This window comes from Nannospalax galili, unplaced genomic scaffold, assembly GCF_000622305.1.
Source record: "Nannospalax galili isolate Female #2095 unplaced genomic scaffold, S.galili_v1.0 scaffold168, whole genome shotgun sequence".
Taxonomy (NCBI): Eukaryota; Metazoa; Chordata; class Mammalia; order Rodentia; family Spalacidae; genus Nannospalax; species Nannospalax galili.
The window spans coordinates 580,786-595,704 of NW_008357649.1; the positions used below are offsets into that span (position 1 = coordinate 580,786).

Consider the following 14,919-nt stretch of genomic DNA (forward strand, 5'->3'; position numbering starts at 1 on the left):
GCATTTCTTGTGGCTTGTGGCGATCAGTCCGTTGCACACTGTTGTTATCCATAAATCTTTTGAATAAAAGACCTTTTTTACCTTGAGATTCTTTTCTGATGTCTGGAAATAACTCCTTCAGCTCCATCACAGGCCTCCAGTCTGAGAGGACCTTTGAGGCACATTCTTAAGGTATTTCAGGTCCTATTGTTTGCCTGGACGCAATATACTAGCTTTAACCTTACAGAGGTCTTCACAGAGCATTGCTCTTACACCCTCAACTGTATGTTTTCTTGGCTAGCCTCTGGATTTGATCTTGCATGGAAGCTTTCTCCTTTTTATTTTTATTTTTTTAAAGTGCTCTTTAAATTTATTTTTATTTTATGTATATGAATGTTTTGCCTGTATGTATTTAAGTGTACCATGTACATGCAGTGTCCATGGATGCCAGAAAAGGGCGTTGGAATGTCAGGAACTAGTTACAGATGTTTGTTAGCCACCATGTGGGTACTGGGAACCAAATCCAGGTCCTCTGTAAGAGCAACAAATGTCCTTATCCATTGAGCCACCCTTTCAGCACCCCCCCCCCAATGAATTTCTCAATTTTAGTATTTTTTTCCATTGGGAGAGACTGGGAAATTTCAAAGCCAGTAAGTTCCAAGTTTAAAAGTGGTGTATCTTCAGGGGATGGAGAGATGGCTCAGTGGTTAAAAAGCAATAACTGCTCTTGCAGAGGACCTGGGTTCGATTCCCAGCACTCACATGGCAGCTAGCAACCGTCTATAACTCTAGTTCCAGGCGATCCAAAGCCTTCTTCTTACCTCTGTGGGACTTGCACGACATGGGTGCGCTTACACACATGCAGGCTATACACTGCTACACATAAAATAATAAATATATTTTAAAAGTAATGTATCTCTCATTTGTGTTTAGCTATAACAGCAAGAATGAACAGGTAACACCTTATAGATCTGTATGTAAGTCCCTAGCTAGAGCACCTCATTCATGAGGTACGTTTTCCACTTTTATGTTTACTGTAACATGGTTAAACTTTCTGACATGATCTTTTAAAGGATTTTTCTTCTTCCAATTTCCAGGAAGATTTCCTTTAAGCTCTTAGCAATAGCTTCCTCAAAGCCCACTAATCTTCCTATAAACAATTTCTAAGCCTTCACAAACCTCCAAAAATCCTTCCAGCTTCTGCCCACCATCTAGTTCCAAAGCTACTTCTACAGTTTACGTTTTTGTAATGGCAACTCTCCCTTTCTAGACACCAAAATATATGTGATTTTTCTATTGCTACATAATTAACTGGTCCTCAAACATAATGGCTTAAAACAAGATTATTTGCTTAGGTTTCTGTGTATCTTGCCACAAGTAGTTCTGCCTCAGGATGTTAAGAGATTACTGGCCAGGGTTTTAGTTCAGTTTTCTGAAAGCTTGAATAGGTTTGGAAGAAGTGTGTGTGTGTGTGTGTGTGTGTGTGTGTGTGTGTGTGTGAGAGAGAGACAGACAGACAGACAGACAGACAGACAGAAAGGAATGCACATGAGTATGCAGATTTGCACTCACACGTGTACACACCCATGAGGCTGGAGGATGGTGCTAGGTGTCTTTGTCACTCTATGCCTTCTCTGAGTGTTTTGTTGGTTTTGGTTTGGTGTTTTGACTGTTTTTGGTTTGTTTTAAAAAATATTTATGATTTTCATTTTATGTGTATGAGTGTATTTCCTGCATGTATATAAGTGTACTCCTGTCATGCAATGCCCGTGGAGGCAGAAGAGAACATCAGATCACTGAAACTGGAGTTACGGATGGTTGTTAGCTGCCATGTGGGTACTGGGAATCAAACTTGGATCCTCCGAAAGAGCAGCCAGTGCTCTTAACTGCTGAGCCATCTCTCCAGCCCCAGCCATTATATTCTTTTAAAGTTTGTGTTTATTTATGTGTGTGTGTGTCTATGTGTGGGTACATGCTTGCTGCTTCAAGGTCTCTCTGTAGATCCAGCTGGCCTGGAACTCACTCTGTAGACCAGGCCAGGCTGGCCTTGAGCTCAGAGATCCGCCTGCCTCTGCTTCCCGAGTGCTGGGATTAAAGGCATGCGCCACCACACCTGGCTAAATGTGTCTTTATTAGCAAAAGCTATTGTCTTTTATTTTCCTCAGTTTTTTAAAATTATTTTTTTAAATATATGTGTTTGTCTATATACCACGTGTAGGGGCCAGTGGAGGTCTGAAGTTATAAGGGGTTCAGAACCAAACTCAGGTCCTCTGGAATAGCAATAAGTGCTCTTAATAGCTGAGCCATCGCTCCAGCCCGCTACTCACTGTTTGATTTCTCTTTCTTCCATATGCAGATGTTTTTGGCCAGACTTCTAATGACCCTGTTTTGTGTGTTTTTTGAGATAGGGTCTCACTGTGTAGCACTGGCTGGCCAGGAGCTTGCTGTGTAGACCAGGCTGACCTCAACTCCACAAATAGCCTGCCTGTGACTCCCAAGTGCCAGGATTAAAAGTGTGTGCCACCATGCCCAGCCTGATGGCCTTTCACCACAGACTATTTTTCTGTTGGTATGTCCTGCCCATGTGAAAGGAAAGGGAAATAAAATTAATTTTTCTCAGTAGACCTAAGGAAATTTAAGGAAAAGCAGCTTTAAGATCCGTTAACCCACTTAGATGTGTGTTAGGACAAACTGCTACAATCTAGTGTTCATTCTGTAAGTTGGAGTGTGAGTCCTTGCGTGGGATAGAAAGCCTTTACCCAGCCATCCAGTTGAAAACACCTGACAACAGTCAGGAAGCGTGGGGCTACTACTTGATGTCACTTTTGGTTCTTTTTCCCAAAAGGCTTATGCAGTAACTCAGCTTGGGCTTTTCGCTTCCAGCCATTGAATGTGAGTATCGTTGGCATGTCTGTCAGTAGTCTCTCGTTCACTCATCAATAAACAGCATTGAACTAAAAAAAAAATTGAAAATAATGTGAAAAAAATTGAGATTGCCAGAAATACCTTTATTTATCAATACCTTTATCAAATACCTTTATTATCAATAAAATAGTTAATGATTGGGAATGCTTTAATCTATTGACCAGATTCATTTTTAAATTAATTCTAGATGAGCACTTAAGTAGTGAAAGTGAAGATGATGAGATTTTCTTAAGAAAATCTAAAAAAACAAAAAGAAATGTCCTGAAATCCCCTGAGGTGAGTCATTCAGTGATCACAGTGATATGACCAAAGGCTGTCTTTCCTCTAAGACTTTGTGTCACATTTTACTCAAACTGTTTACTTACTTGTTTCATCTAGGATCAGAAAAACAGTGAAGTTGATTCACCTATTCATGCTGTAAAAAAGTCCAGGGTTCTTCGAGTAAGTAAATTATGAACAACGTTTGATAAGATTTATGTGTATTTGGGTGTATGTACATAGAAGTGCTGCTGCCTGAAGAGGGCATCTAATCCCCTGGAGCTGGAATTACAGGAGGTTATGAACCACCCAGTGTGGGTACTGGGAACCATGCTCAGGCCCTCTGCAAGAAGAGTATGTGTTCTTAACTGCTGAGCCATCTCTAGCCACAGTACCTAAATTCTTTTGGGATAAATATTATATCTTAAAAGTATATGTTTACCCAAAATAAATACTATATGTGACAAGATTTTCTATTTTTGTTAGAGCGATACATTCATTTTAAGCTGTCCTAAATAATAAATACTAAATAATTTTAATAATTTTAATATTCTCTTTAAAGCCTCTGTAAAAGACTTTCTAATGCCAAGCATGGTGGCAAATACCTGTAATCCCTATACTTGGGAGGGAGAGGCAGGAGGATTACAGTAAGTTTGAGGCCAGCCCAATCTACATGTAACCCTAGCTCAAAAGGACTAAAAGATAAATTGAAAAAGACATTCTCCTTTTGTCAGTAGACTTCAGCAGTTCAGCAGACATTCATAACATACCTACTATACAACTGCTGCTGCGCTAACCTGCTGGGTGGGATACTGTCAAGAATACATCCTTATGTTAGCTTGAGTCACTATAAGCTAACAGATACAATAGGGCAGAACATATAGTGTAACAAGTGTAATTAAGCTCTAGCAAGAAAAAACAAGTTGTTAGACTGTGTTGGGAGTTCTGGGTAACTGGAAGGAAAATCCCTTAGTTCAGTTATAGAGTGTATGAGGCAGGTAGGAGGCAAAGGGAGAAGAGAAAGTGTTGTGAACAGAAGGGATAGAGTACATAGTGGCCGAGGTGGGAAAGCGCATCTCTCTGCCTTACTAGGTTTTGACCTTGACAATTTCGTCCTGTCTACCCCAAACCAGTAAGTTCCAACTGCTTCATGTTGAAATGAAACACTGCTTCATTTGTGTTTTACTGTAGCAGTAAGAATCAGCAGGTGATACCTGAGACATCTTATATGTAATCTATGATAATTTGGGAAAAATTAATTAAAAACACAACCAATTCTTATTAGTCTTGTATATTCATTTAAAATTTTGCTTCACTAGAAAAAGTGCTTTAACGTGATGTCTTAACTAAAATGGCTGCTGGCTTATGAAAAGAGAATTAAAATTTTGACAAAACTGATAGTTACACTGTCTTCAACAAAAACTATTCCTATTAACTGAAATTATTTGATAAACTTTCCATTCTTTTGTTTGGCTTCTTATTGTTTTGTAAGAGTAGTAGTTGTAGGTCTCAGTGAAAACTTATTACTGTTTCTCGATTCCTAAGGTTTCCTGTTATGTTTGGACAAACTGTATTTTCTGTGAAGTCCTTGAGACTCTAAAGGAAACGCTGATAGTTTTCATCAAGTGTATTTGATGTGATGCTAAATTGAGTGAATATATCGTGCTGATATTACTATATCACCTGATATTAATGCATCTGACTTGTGAAAACAATCTTCTAGTAGAATGTTGAGTCAAATATTTTAAATTTTTGTTTTTGTTTTTTTTATTTTTGGTCTTTTTGAGACAGGGTCTCCCTGTAGCTCCAGCTCTCCTGGAACTCACTATGTAGACCAGGCTGGCCTTTAACTCACTGAGATCTGCCTGTCTGCCTCCCAAGTGCTGGGATTAAAGGTGTGCGCCACCACGCCCGGCAAATTTTTTAGTAGCATCTTTATTTTACATGTATACATGTATTGCCTGCATATAGGTAAGTGCACCCATGTCGCACAATGCCATAGACAGCAGAGGCTGTTGGGTCCCCTGCAACTGGAGTTAGCTGCATGTGGGTGCTGGGATTCGAACCCGGGTCTTCTGCAAGAACAGCTAGTGTTCTTAACTGCTGAGCCATTTCTCCAGCCCCTAAATTTTTTAAATGAAAATAAAACGATTCACTCTTGAGAAATACAATAAGATAAATCAATCCAATTAATCTTTTTCTGATATAAGAATTTTGTTAAACTTTTATAGAAAGAATTATCATCTAGTGATGAAGGTGAGAATTTTCACAGACCATGTCCACAAATGGAAGACTTCAAGAGTTGTAACAGGAATGCCGGAAGAGGTTTCAAAGTTCAAAAGAGACCAAGTTATGTAAAGGTGATCTTTTCTTAGTCTCATTAGTATATGTTACATAAGTACATATCGTGTATGAGTACACATATGTGCATATGTTCATAAATGTATGTTATGTATGCATATAATATATATACATTTTGTTTGTAGAAAAATACAATTAAGAAAATTTTTTCCCACAAATTTTGTATTCTTCCTGGAATTAAAAATCTTAAAGTGTACTATTTTTGATTTTCATAGTGTTCTGACTTTATCCTACAGCAGTTATTTTGAAAAATGAAAAAATGAAAATTTAAGTATATGGAGAATTTATTGTTCAAATTGAAGAAAATATAGAGGCAGATCTGAATTTTAGAAAATATGCTTTTGTAGTCCTACTGCTTTCTTATTTTAATTTTTAAAAAATAGTTTATTTTTATTTTATGTGTATGACTGTATTGCCTGAATGTATGTAAGTGTACCTGTGTTGTGCAGTGCCTGTGGTGATCAAAAGATGGTGTCAGACCCTTGGAACTGGAATTACAGGTGGCTGTGGGTGCTGGGACTCAAACCCAGGTCCTCTTCAAGAGCAGCCAGTGCCCTTAACCACTGAGCCAACTCTCTAGCTCCTTGCTTTCTTTTACAGAAAATTTTTTTCTTACATTTTAATTTTGTGTGTGGCAGGAAGATGGAGTGCAAGGGTGCCAGTGTGGGAGTGGAAGTCAGAGGACAACATGCGGGATCCATTTTCTCCTTGCACCATGTGGGTCCCAGTGATCAAACTCAGATCATCAGACTTGCCAGCAGGCACCTTTACCTGCTGAGCCCTTTCACCAGCTCCAGTTTTTCTTTATCTTTGTTCATTATTTAAGTATTTAGAAGCGAATTCTTAACGCCTTTGCCTCTGGTCAGTCCTTTTGATCAGCAGTATTTTGTTCTGGCAAAGCTTAACTCTCCATGAATCTCTGTAGACTGTTTCTTAGAAGCATTCAGCTGACACAGTGACTTAAATGCTTTTTTTTTTTTTTCTTTTTTTGGTCTCTTTGAGACAGGGTCTCCCTGTAGCCCTAGCTGGCCTGGATTCGCTATGGAGACCAGTCTGGCCTTGAACTCACAGACATCCACCTGCCTCTGCCTCCGCCTCCCAAGTGCTGGGATTAAAGGCATGGGCCACCATGCCTGGCCTTAGAAGTTTTTTAATCTAAAATATCAGGAGAAATTCTATGTGGATACTGTTCTTAAATGCATTAACAAGAAAGCTGTTTCCTTAAGAGGAATAGTGTTTGTAACACAGTGGGGTAGCTTTGCTACACAATTAACTGTGTATTTTGAATGTTTCCATACCAAGAAATGATGACTGTGTAAGGTGCTGGATATACCAGCTACCATGATCTAACCATTATATATAGTACATATGTCCTAAAACATCACATTGTGCCCCATGAATATGTACAAATACATGCCAATTCGAATTTTTTATGAAAATTAAAAAAAATCACTTTCCAGAGCTAAAAATCATAAAAGAAAATTCCTTTCTTTTTCTTTTTCTTTTTCTTTTTCTTTCTCTTTCTCTCTCTCTCTCTCTCTCTCTCTCTCTCTCTCTCTCTCTCTCTCTCTCTCTTTCTTCTCTCTCTCTCGTATTTTTGAGACAGTGTCTCTCTGTAGCCACAGGTGACCTGGACCTCGCTAGGTAGCCCAGGCTGGCCTTGAACTCATAGAGATCGCCTGTCTCTGCCTCCCAAGATGTGTGCTACCATGCCCAGCAAAAGAAAATTATTTTTTTAGGGTATCTTCATGTTTCCTTGTTTCTTTGTAGAACATAGCTCGGAAGTTTTTAGATGATGAAGCAGAACTTTCTGAAGAAGATGCGGAATGTGTTTCATCAGATGAGGATGAGTCAGAAAACGAGCAGGATTCCTCACTACTTGACTTTGTAAATGACCAGACGCAGCTTTCCCAGGCTGTCAATGGTAAATGCTGTCATACATGGTTATTTTCAGTGTGTCTAATGCCATATTAAATATTTTCATGTTTATTCAAAGGAACTTCACATTAAAGGAATTAAATTTGGTATATACAAAACATTTATTTGATCATTTAAATTCTATAGTACTTTTTTATTTTAGACCTACTTGTTTTATAGGTGTGTGCTAACTTGAGTGAGGTCTCTTCAGATTGACCTGGGTGACTCAGGTGTCAAATGTTCATTTAACCTGTGTTTAGCACCTGCCATTAACCTGGTAATGTAAAGCACCTGAAAAAGGTATGCCAGCGAACACAGGACCGAAAGCCTTCCATGTGAAGCTGTCTTTCAAATGGAAGAAGATAGGCAGTGTACATAATAACTAAAGTAGGGAGTATATTATAGGTTGAAAAATTTACAGAAAAAACAGTTTTAAAACTGCGATTTAAATTGGCTGAAGTTGGAGGCACAGTGATCATGAGCAAGGTGCCTTTTCAGTTTAGTTGTTTTGAGATAGGATCTTGTTAGGTAGCCCAGGCTGACCTTGGACCTAAGAGACTCCTGCTTGGTCTGCTGAGTGCTGTGACTACAGGTGTACACTACTGTACCTAGTGAGATCAAGTTACCATTTTAAATGAGGATTAGGAGCAAGCCTCCTTGAGAAGATGGAATCTGCTCAGTGACAAGAAAGCACTGTTAGCAATGTGAACCACTAGAACCAAATAATGAGCAAGCTAACCTTACTAGATTTGTAAGGAAGATCTGCTTTCAGAAAATAGTATGGGGCCAGGTGTGATGGCCACCACTTTTAATCCCAGCACTTGGGAGGCAGAGGCACAGGCAGAGCCAGGTGGATCTCTGTGAGTTCAAGGCCAGCCTAGTCTACCTACATAGTGAGTTCCAGGCCAGTCAGGGCTACATAATAAGACCCTGTCTCACAAAACAAACAAAATTACACCACACCAAACCAAGCCAAACAAAACTAAGCAAAACGTAAAGCCAGTCTCTACAAAGGAGTCTCCAGGCCACCCAGGGAATGCTTGCGCATATGCAGTACATTTAGAGCAGGTGATTCTCGGGCTGGCTGTCACAGAAGAGAGAAATGTTCTGATGGAGCATTAGTATTCTGGTCTTTCAGAGATCTCATCTATGTCATTTCTTCTGTTTTGCAATCTGGGATATAATTTAAGGCAGCAAAGTTTCTTAGGCTCTATGAGTTTAAAGAAAAAACATGTTTAAGGACAAAGTTCATCATACTGTGTCTTTGGTACATGATTGGTAGAATAAGGTTTTAGGCCTTTTAATTGATGGAAGTGACTTTTGCAGATTTTCAGTAAAAATGTGGTAGAAATTCAAAGATAAGCGCTAGTTCCAAGGCCTTAGACAAGAGTACTCTTAGCCTAGTCAAAGACTAGCATTGTGACTGGAACAGAGAGAAAGAAAGTAGTGGGAAGCAAGATCAGAGCATGCAAGGAAACCCTGACCTGACATAGTATAATCTCCAGCTTCTGTATTGAGGATGGTTTGAAAGGGCAACAAAAATAGAATAGCCAGAGGCTACTGCAGTACTCCGAGGAATAATAGTGGCTTCTACAGCCACTATAGGACTGGTAAGGGTGAGAAAGACTGGATTCTGGATAACCAAAGCTGACTGGATAGATGGACAAAGTTGCTGCGGTTTGATTGAAGAGACTGCAGATGGAATGGTTCCAATCAAAATAGTGATGTCCGGATATCTATTTAGACATGGCACATTTGAAACAGGAAGGAATTCAAAACTTTTTAAAGAAATACAGCAGGGGCTAGAGAGATGGCTTACCACTTTTGCAGAGGACCTAGGTTCAGTTTCCAGCACCCACATGGTGGCTAACAACGCCATGTAACAATCTAATACCCTCTTCTGTCCTCTGTGGCCATTGCACAACATGGATACACTTAACACTCATACACAAAAAGTAATTTTAAAAATATTTAAAAAGTAAAAAGTACATCAGAATTCTCATTTTCATGTAACACATAAGTACCCTGTGCTATAACTTTTTAAAATGGTAAACATCCATAAATAAAAACCTGTTTCCCACATTTTCCTAAAAGTTATGAAAGTTGCTTTGCCATAATTATTTCAGTACATTTTCTTTTCTGCATGGCTGGATTTCTTGGTTTGCGTACTTCTGTAAACCAGGTGTAGTCTTAAAGTTTCCAAATGCTTTTGGTTTGAGGAGAAAGTTACTGTCTTTGTCTTCATTTTCAGGAGAGAAAGACAACCCAAGTCAGGGTTGAGAATGTTACCCATGACCACCCAGCTAGATGATGATCTTCAAAGGGAAAACTTCTGAGAGTACTTTTAATAATTTTTTAGGTGTCTTCCTATATACTCTATAAAACCTTTTCGTAATGCTTGAGTCATGTAAATTTGGAAAAGATCAAACTTATTTAAATGATTTTCCTACTTTATCTTCAATTCTTATCTTTATACAGATTCTGAAATGAGAGCTATTTACATGAAATCTATACGTAGTCCATTGATGAGCAATAAGTACAAAATGGTTCATCAGAAATATAACGACCTGAACATTTTTTCACAGGTATGTGATATGAAAATAATAGTAGAGAATTTCCTTATGATGATTTAAAATAAATTCCCATTAATGAATACTCCATTTTGTTTCTAAAATTGGGTAGTCAGAGCTGTTTTCGATAATTTTACTATGAACATTGTTTCTGACTAGGGGTATATTTAAATGAAATAGAATATTATGTATTATTAAAATTTTCCTCATGTGCTGTATTTTTTCCAAACTTGCCATGTAGCCTAGGCTGGCCTCTGTAATCTGATATTCGCAGTGTCCACAGTGCTAGGATGATTTTTTTAAGACAGGATCTCACTATGTAGCCCTAGCTGGCCTGGAACTATGTAGACCAGACTGGCATTGAATTCACAAGAGATCTGCCTGCCTCTGCCTCCTTAGTGCTGGGATTAAAGGCGTGTGCCACCACACCTGGCTTGTTTTAGAAGTTAAATGAGATCTCACTATGTCGTGCATGCCGATCTTTTAGTCATGTATTTATTTATGGGAATTGAGCCCAGTGACTCTCATATACCAGGCAAGTGCTCTACCTCTGAGCTGTTACCCACCTCATACGTTATCTTGAACTCAAGTGACCCTTCTACCTCCACCTTCCAAGTAGCTGGGATTACAGGCACACCCACGCTTGGCTAGGTTGCCTTTCACTTATGGGTAATACTTTCTCTATCTGTAACCTGCCAAATTCAACTTGATAATTGGTTATTCATATTACTATACTTAACACTGTATCTATCATATGGCACTTGCCACAACTTTTTACTATTGTTTACTTTTTTATAAGAATTTTATTTTATTTATTATTTTTATCTTATGTGTATGAGTGTTTTGCCTGCATGTATGTGAGTGCACCCATGTCGTGCACTGCCTCTAAGGTCAGAAGAGGGCTTCAGATTCCCCTGGAACTGGAGTTAAGGACGGTTTGCAGCTGCCATGTGGGTGCTGGGACTGTAACCCGGGTCCTCTGCAAGAGTGGTCAGTGTTCTTAACCGTTCAGCCATCTCTCCAGCCCCTATTGTTTACCTTTATGGCTGCCTGCAGTTGACTATAAATTTCTAAGTGGATAAAATACTCTTTTTTTGCCCTCAGGTCTCCATTTTTCTCTCTCTATACTCAGTATATGTTCATTGAATATGTGACTAAGTGAGTAAAATAAATGTAATGAACCTTAATGCTTTTAAAAATATATGAATTCAGGCTGGTTATCTGAGGTAAAGTCAACCATTCATATATGTTTTTATTATAGATTCCTGAACAAGATGAAACCTACTTAGAGGATAGTTTCTGTGTTGATGAAGAGGAGTCTTGCAAAAGCCAATCAGGAGGAGAAGAAATTTGTGTTGATTTTAACTTAACTGAAGATTCCTTTACAAATGAGAATATAAGATACAAAACCCGACGAGCAGTAAAGCTAAAACAAATGAGCGTTAACCAAAACTGTATGCAGTCAAAAAAGAAATTATCCAGAATTATTTTACCAGATGATGATTCAAGTGAGGAGGAAAACAGTGTAAAGGATAGAAAAGAATCTAGCCCTGAGGGTAGCCCCAGGACTAATAAACACAAACAGCAGGACCAGTATTGTAATTTAGGACCTTCCGGATCTTCATTCCAGTCCAAGGTCCTTTCTAACTCAGCAGTAAATCAGTCACCCACACAGGGACAACAGACAGTACTTAATTTGGTGAATACAGTTCCTCCAGTCTTGAACTTCAAGCCTCAGAGCCGTAAGAAACTCAAATCTACATCATTGTCATGCACCAGTGTCGAGTCGAGAACAGAACATGGAAAATGTCCAGTTCAGTTGAAGGTATGTATCAAACATCACCATGTGTTTACTAAAACAGTTTATTGGTGAGTGTGCTTTCTTTTTTGTTTTTTGTACTAAATAACTAGGTCAAAGAAAAAAAAATAGATTTTGTTTTGTGTTTTGGAAACATGATCTCATGTAGGCCAGACTGGCCTAGAGCTTGATTGCTAGGGCTTGCTGCCAGCCTTGCTCCAGGTTCAGTAAGACACAGTTTTGTTTTCTAATTATTATTATTTTTTTTGTGTGTTTATGAGTTTATTGCCTGCATATATGTAAGTGCATCTGTGTCATGCAATGCCTGTGGAGGTCAGAAGAGGCCATCAGATCCCCAGGAACTGGAGTTATGGTGTATGGTTGTTAGCCACCATGTGGGTGCTGGGAATCAAACCCAGGTTCTCTGCAAGAGCAGAGCCATCTCTCCGGCCAAACACTGCCTTATAAAGGAAAAAGAAAGTGATAGAGCAGGAGACTTGAAGTCTTCCTTTGGCTTTTGGAGGCATGCTGGGGTGCACATTTGTAATGATGTCCTCATTCTGTACTTTTATTAGCATATATTAAGTGCATATGAGTTTCATTCTGACATTTTCATACATTCATACAATGTCTTGTTCATGCTCACCCTCTGTTACCCTCCTTTATCTCTCCTACTCCAGCTGATCCCCTTCCTCAACTAGTCCCCTTCTACTTCGTATGTTTTTTATTTTTGATGACCCAGTGATTTTCATTAGGTTTGCTTACAGGAGCATGGGTTAAAGGCTATTTACAATAGCATGGGCATCTTACCAGTAGTTACAGAGAATTCCTGCCCCCCCACCCCACCCCCAGCAACTGTTAATTGCCTGCAGATCCTCAGGAAAGGGAGGGGCCTTGTAAGTTCGTCTCACAATGTCCTCTTTTATTGCTAATTTTAGTAATTTCAACCTCCTCACATCTAACATTCGTTTACTTGGTGGTGAAATCTGTGTGGGAAAGGTACTTTCAATACTAGATTCTATTCATAGATGTGAAAGATTAGCCGAGCATGGTGGTAGGCTCCTATAACCCCAAAATTCAAGAACCTGAGACAGGAGGATCACAAGTTTGAGGCAGCCTGGGCTACATGAGAGTGCTCATTTTGTTTGTTGTATAGTATGCAAACTAGGCAAGAGAGTCTTGAACATTTCCTACCATAGACCAAGAAGCAGCTATTTCTCCAAGTTGTTCTAGTTCTCTTTAGTGGGAAATGGATTTTGATCTCTTTGATTCTGGACTGGTTAAAGTTTCTAGGATTTTCAGTGGTCAAAGCTGGTAAGTATAATTTGCTTTTTCCCCAAAATTACATGACAGTTTCAGAATAATAGTCTTGTGGTTATCATCTATAGTATAGGTACTGAGTACTGGTGAGATGGCTCAGCATAAAGGTACTTGCTCCATAAAAAGCGAGATGTAGTAGCTTGGATCTGTAATCCCTGCATTTCTATGGCAACATGAGAGGCAGAGACAGAATTCCCCAAAGCTTAGCAGCTAGCCTGGTATATGCAGGGTAGCAGAAACAGCAAGACAGATCCTGCCTCAACAAGGTGGAAAGAGAGAACCAACTCCAGGAAGTTGTCCTCTAACCTCCAGGTTTTCTGTAGCTCACCTGCACTCACACATGCACATCATACATATACACACAATAAAAAATAGTACAGGGCTGGAGAGATGGCTCAGCAGTTAAGAGCACTGACTGCTCTTGCAGAGGACACAGATACTGTTCCCAGCACCCATATTGCGACTAACAACTGTCTGTAACTGCAGTTCCTGGGGAACTGACTCACTCCTCTAGCCTCCATGGGCATTATATGTCATGGGTGCACTTACACATGTAGGCAAAACTCTTGTACAAATAAAATAAAAATCAGTCAGGGGCTGGAGAGATGGCTCAGCAGTTAAGAGTACTGACTGCTCTTGCAGAGGACCTGGGTTCGATACCCAGCACCCACATGGCTGCTACGAACCATCCTTGAACTCCAGTTCTAGGGGAATCCAAAGCCTCTTCTTACTTTGCACAACACAGTTTCACTCACACACATGCAGGCAATACACTCATACACATAAAATAAAAATAATAAAATATTTTAAAAAATCAAAAAATAATACAGTTACTAAAAGAAGTTCATGACTTTTTGGGTGTGGCAATTATTTTCATCTAAAGAATCCATAATTCTTTTTAGTTTTTTTTTAAGTTATTTATTCAATAACCATATAATTAGAAGAAGCATTTCATTATAACACCATTGACATATTCAATAACAATTTCCTGAGCTAAGATGCATCTCTTTCAAAATTGGCTGTGAATTTTAAGATTACAGTTGAACTAATACAATTATATAATATTGTACTCAGTATAAACTGAAACTTAAAATTAAATGAGGTTTTAAACTTATAAAAAAGATCTCCATTTCATTATTAAAATACAGTTTCATACAGAAAAATTCATTTTTAATAGTTGACACTACAATGCACATGTCTTTCTAATCTATATATCTGATTACTACTAGTCACAGTTGGTTACTTTCTGAGTTCCTTGGCAGCTGAGCATGGATACAGAGTCATTAGGTAGATGTCAATGGTAATGTTTTTCACATCTACTAATTATTAAGGAGCAAATTTTTATGCTTTGAAGAATTATTTTTTTTCTTTTTTATTTATTTATACACCCACTTCCCAGGTAGCACCCTCCCATAGCCTCCCTCCCCCCACTAGAGCCCTTCCACTCGTATATCCCTGCTACTGTCTGCTGTGTTGTCAGCACCCCCAGCCATTCCCCACTACTTGCCCTTCTGGTGAATCTAGTCAGCCTATCTAGAGGTCTTTGTTTTAGGGGGATCAGCTGTTCCTCATCTAGCACCAATCAGTTGTCAGTATTCCTTTAGATAAGACTAGGGTCTCCTGTTCATTTTCCCAGTTCTATGCTGGGTCACTATCTGGGAATCCCTTTGGCCATTCTGGCCATCAATTCAAAAGAAGGTATCGCTTGTCTGGCATTGTTGCTTATTATGTAGCCTTTAGCTATACATATGGACTCTTATGAAATTATATTGGCCCCTTTAATCTTTGGTT

General features: G+C 38.9%; 1 protein-coding gene across 3 annotated transcripts in view; it reads left to right on the forward strand.

Annotated features, from left to right (window-relative positions):
- Nucleotides 1-14,919, forward strand: part of Fancm (FA complementation group M) — a 67,918-nt gene that overhangs the window by 37,555 nt on the left and 15,444 nt on the right. For all 3 annotated transcript variants that reach the window (XM_008855544.3, XM_029557429.1, XM_029557430.1), the window contains 6 exons: nucleotides 3,092-3,180; nucleotides 3,283-3,345; nucleotides 5,394-5,522; nucleotides 7,294-7,447; nucleotides 9,919-10,025; nucleotides 11,272-11,835. In XM_008855544.3, the coding sequence (XP_008853766.1) occupies nucleotides 3,092-3,180; nucleotides 3,283-3,345; nucleotides 5,394-5,522; nucleotides 7,294-7,447; nucleotides 9,919-10,025; nucleotides 11,272-11,835 (1,106 nt within the window). The remainder of the gene's footprint in view (nucleotides 1-3,091; nucleotides 3,181-3,282; nucleotides 3,346-5,393; nucleotides 5,523-7,293; nucleotides 7,448-9,918; nucleotides 10,026-11,271; nucleotides 11,836-14,919) is intronic.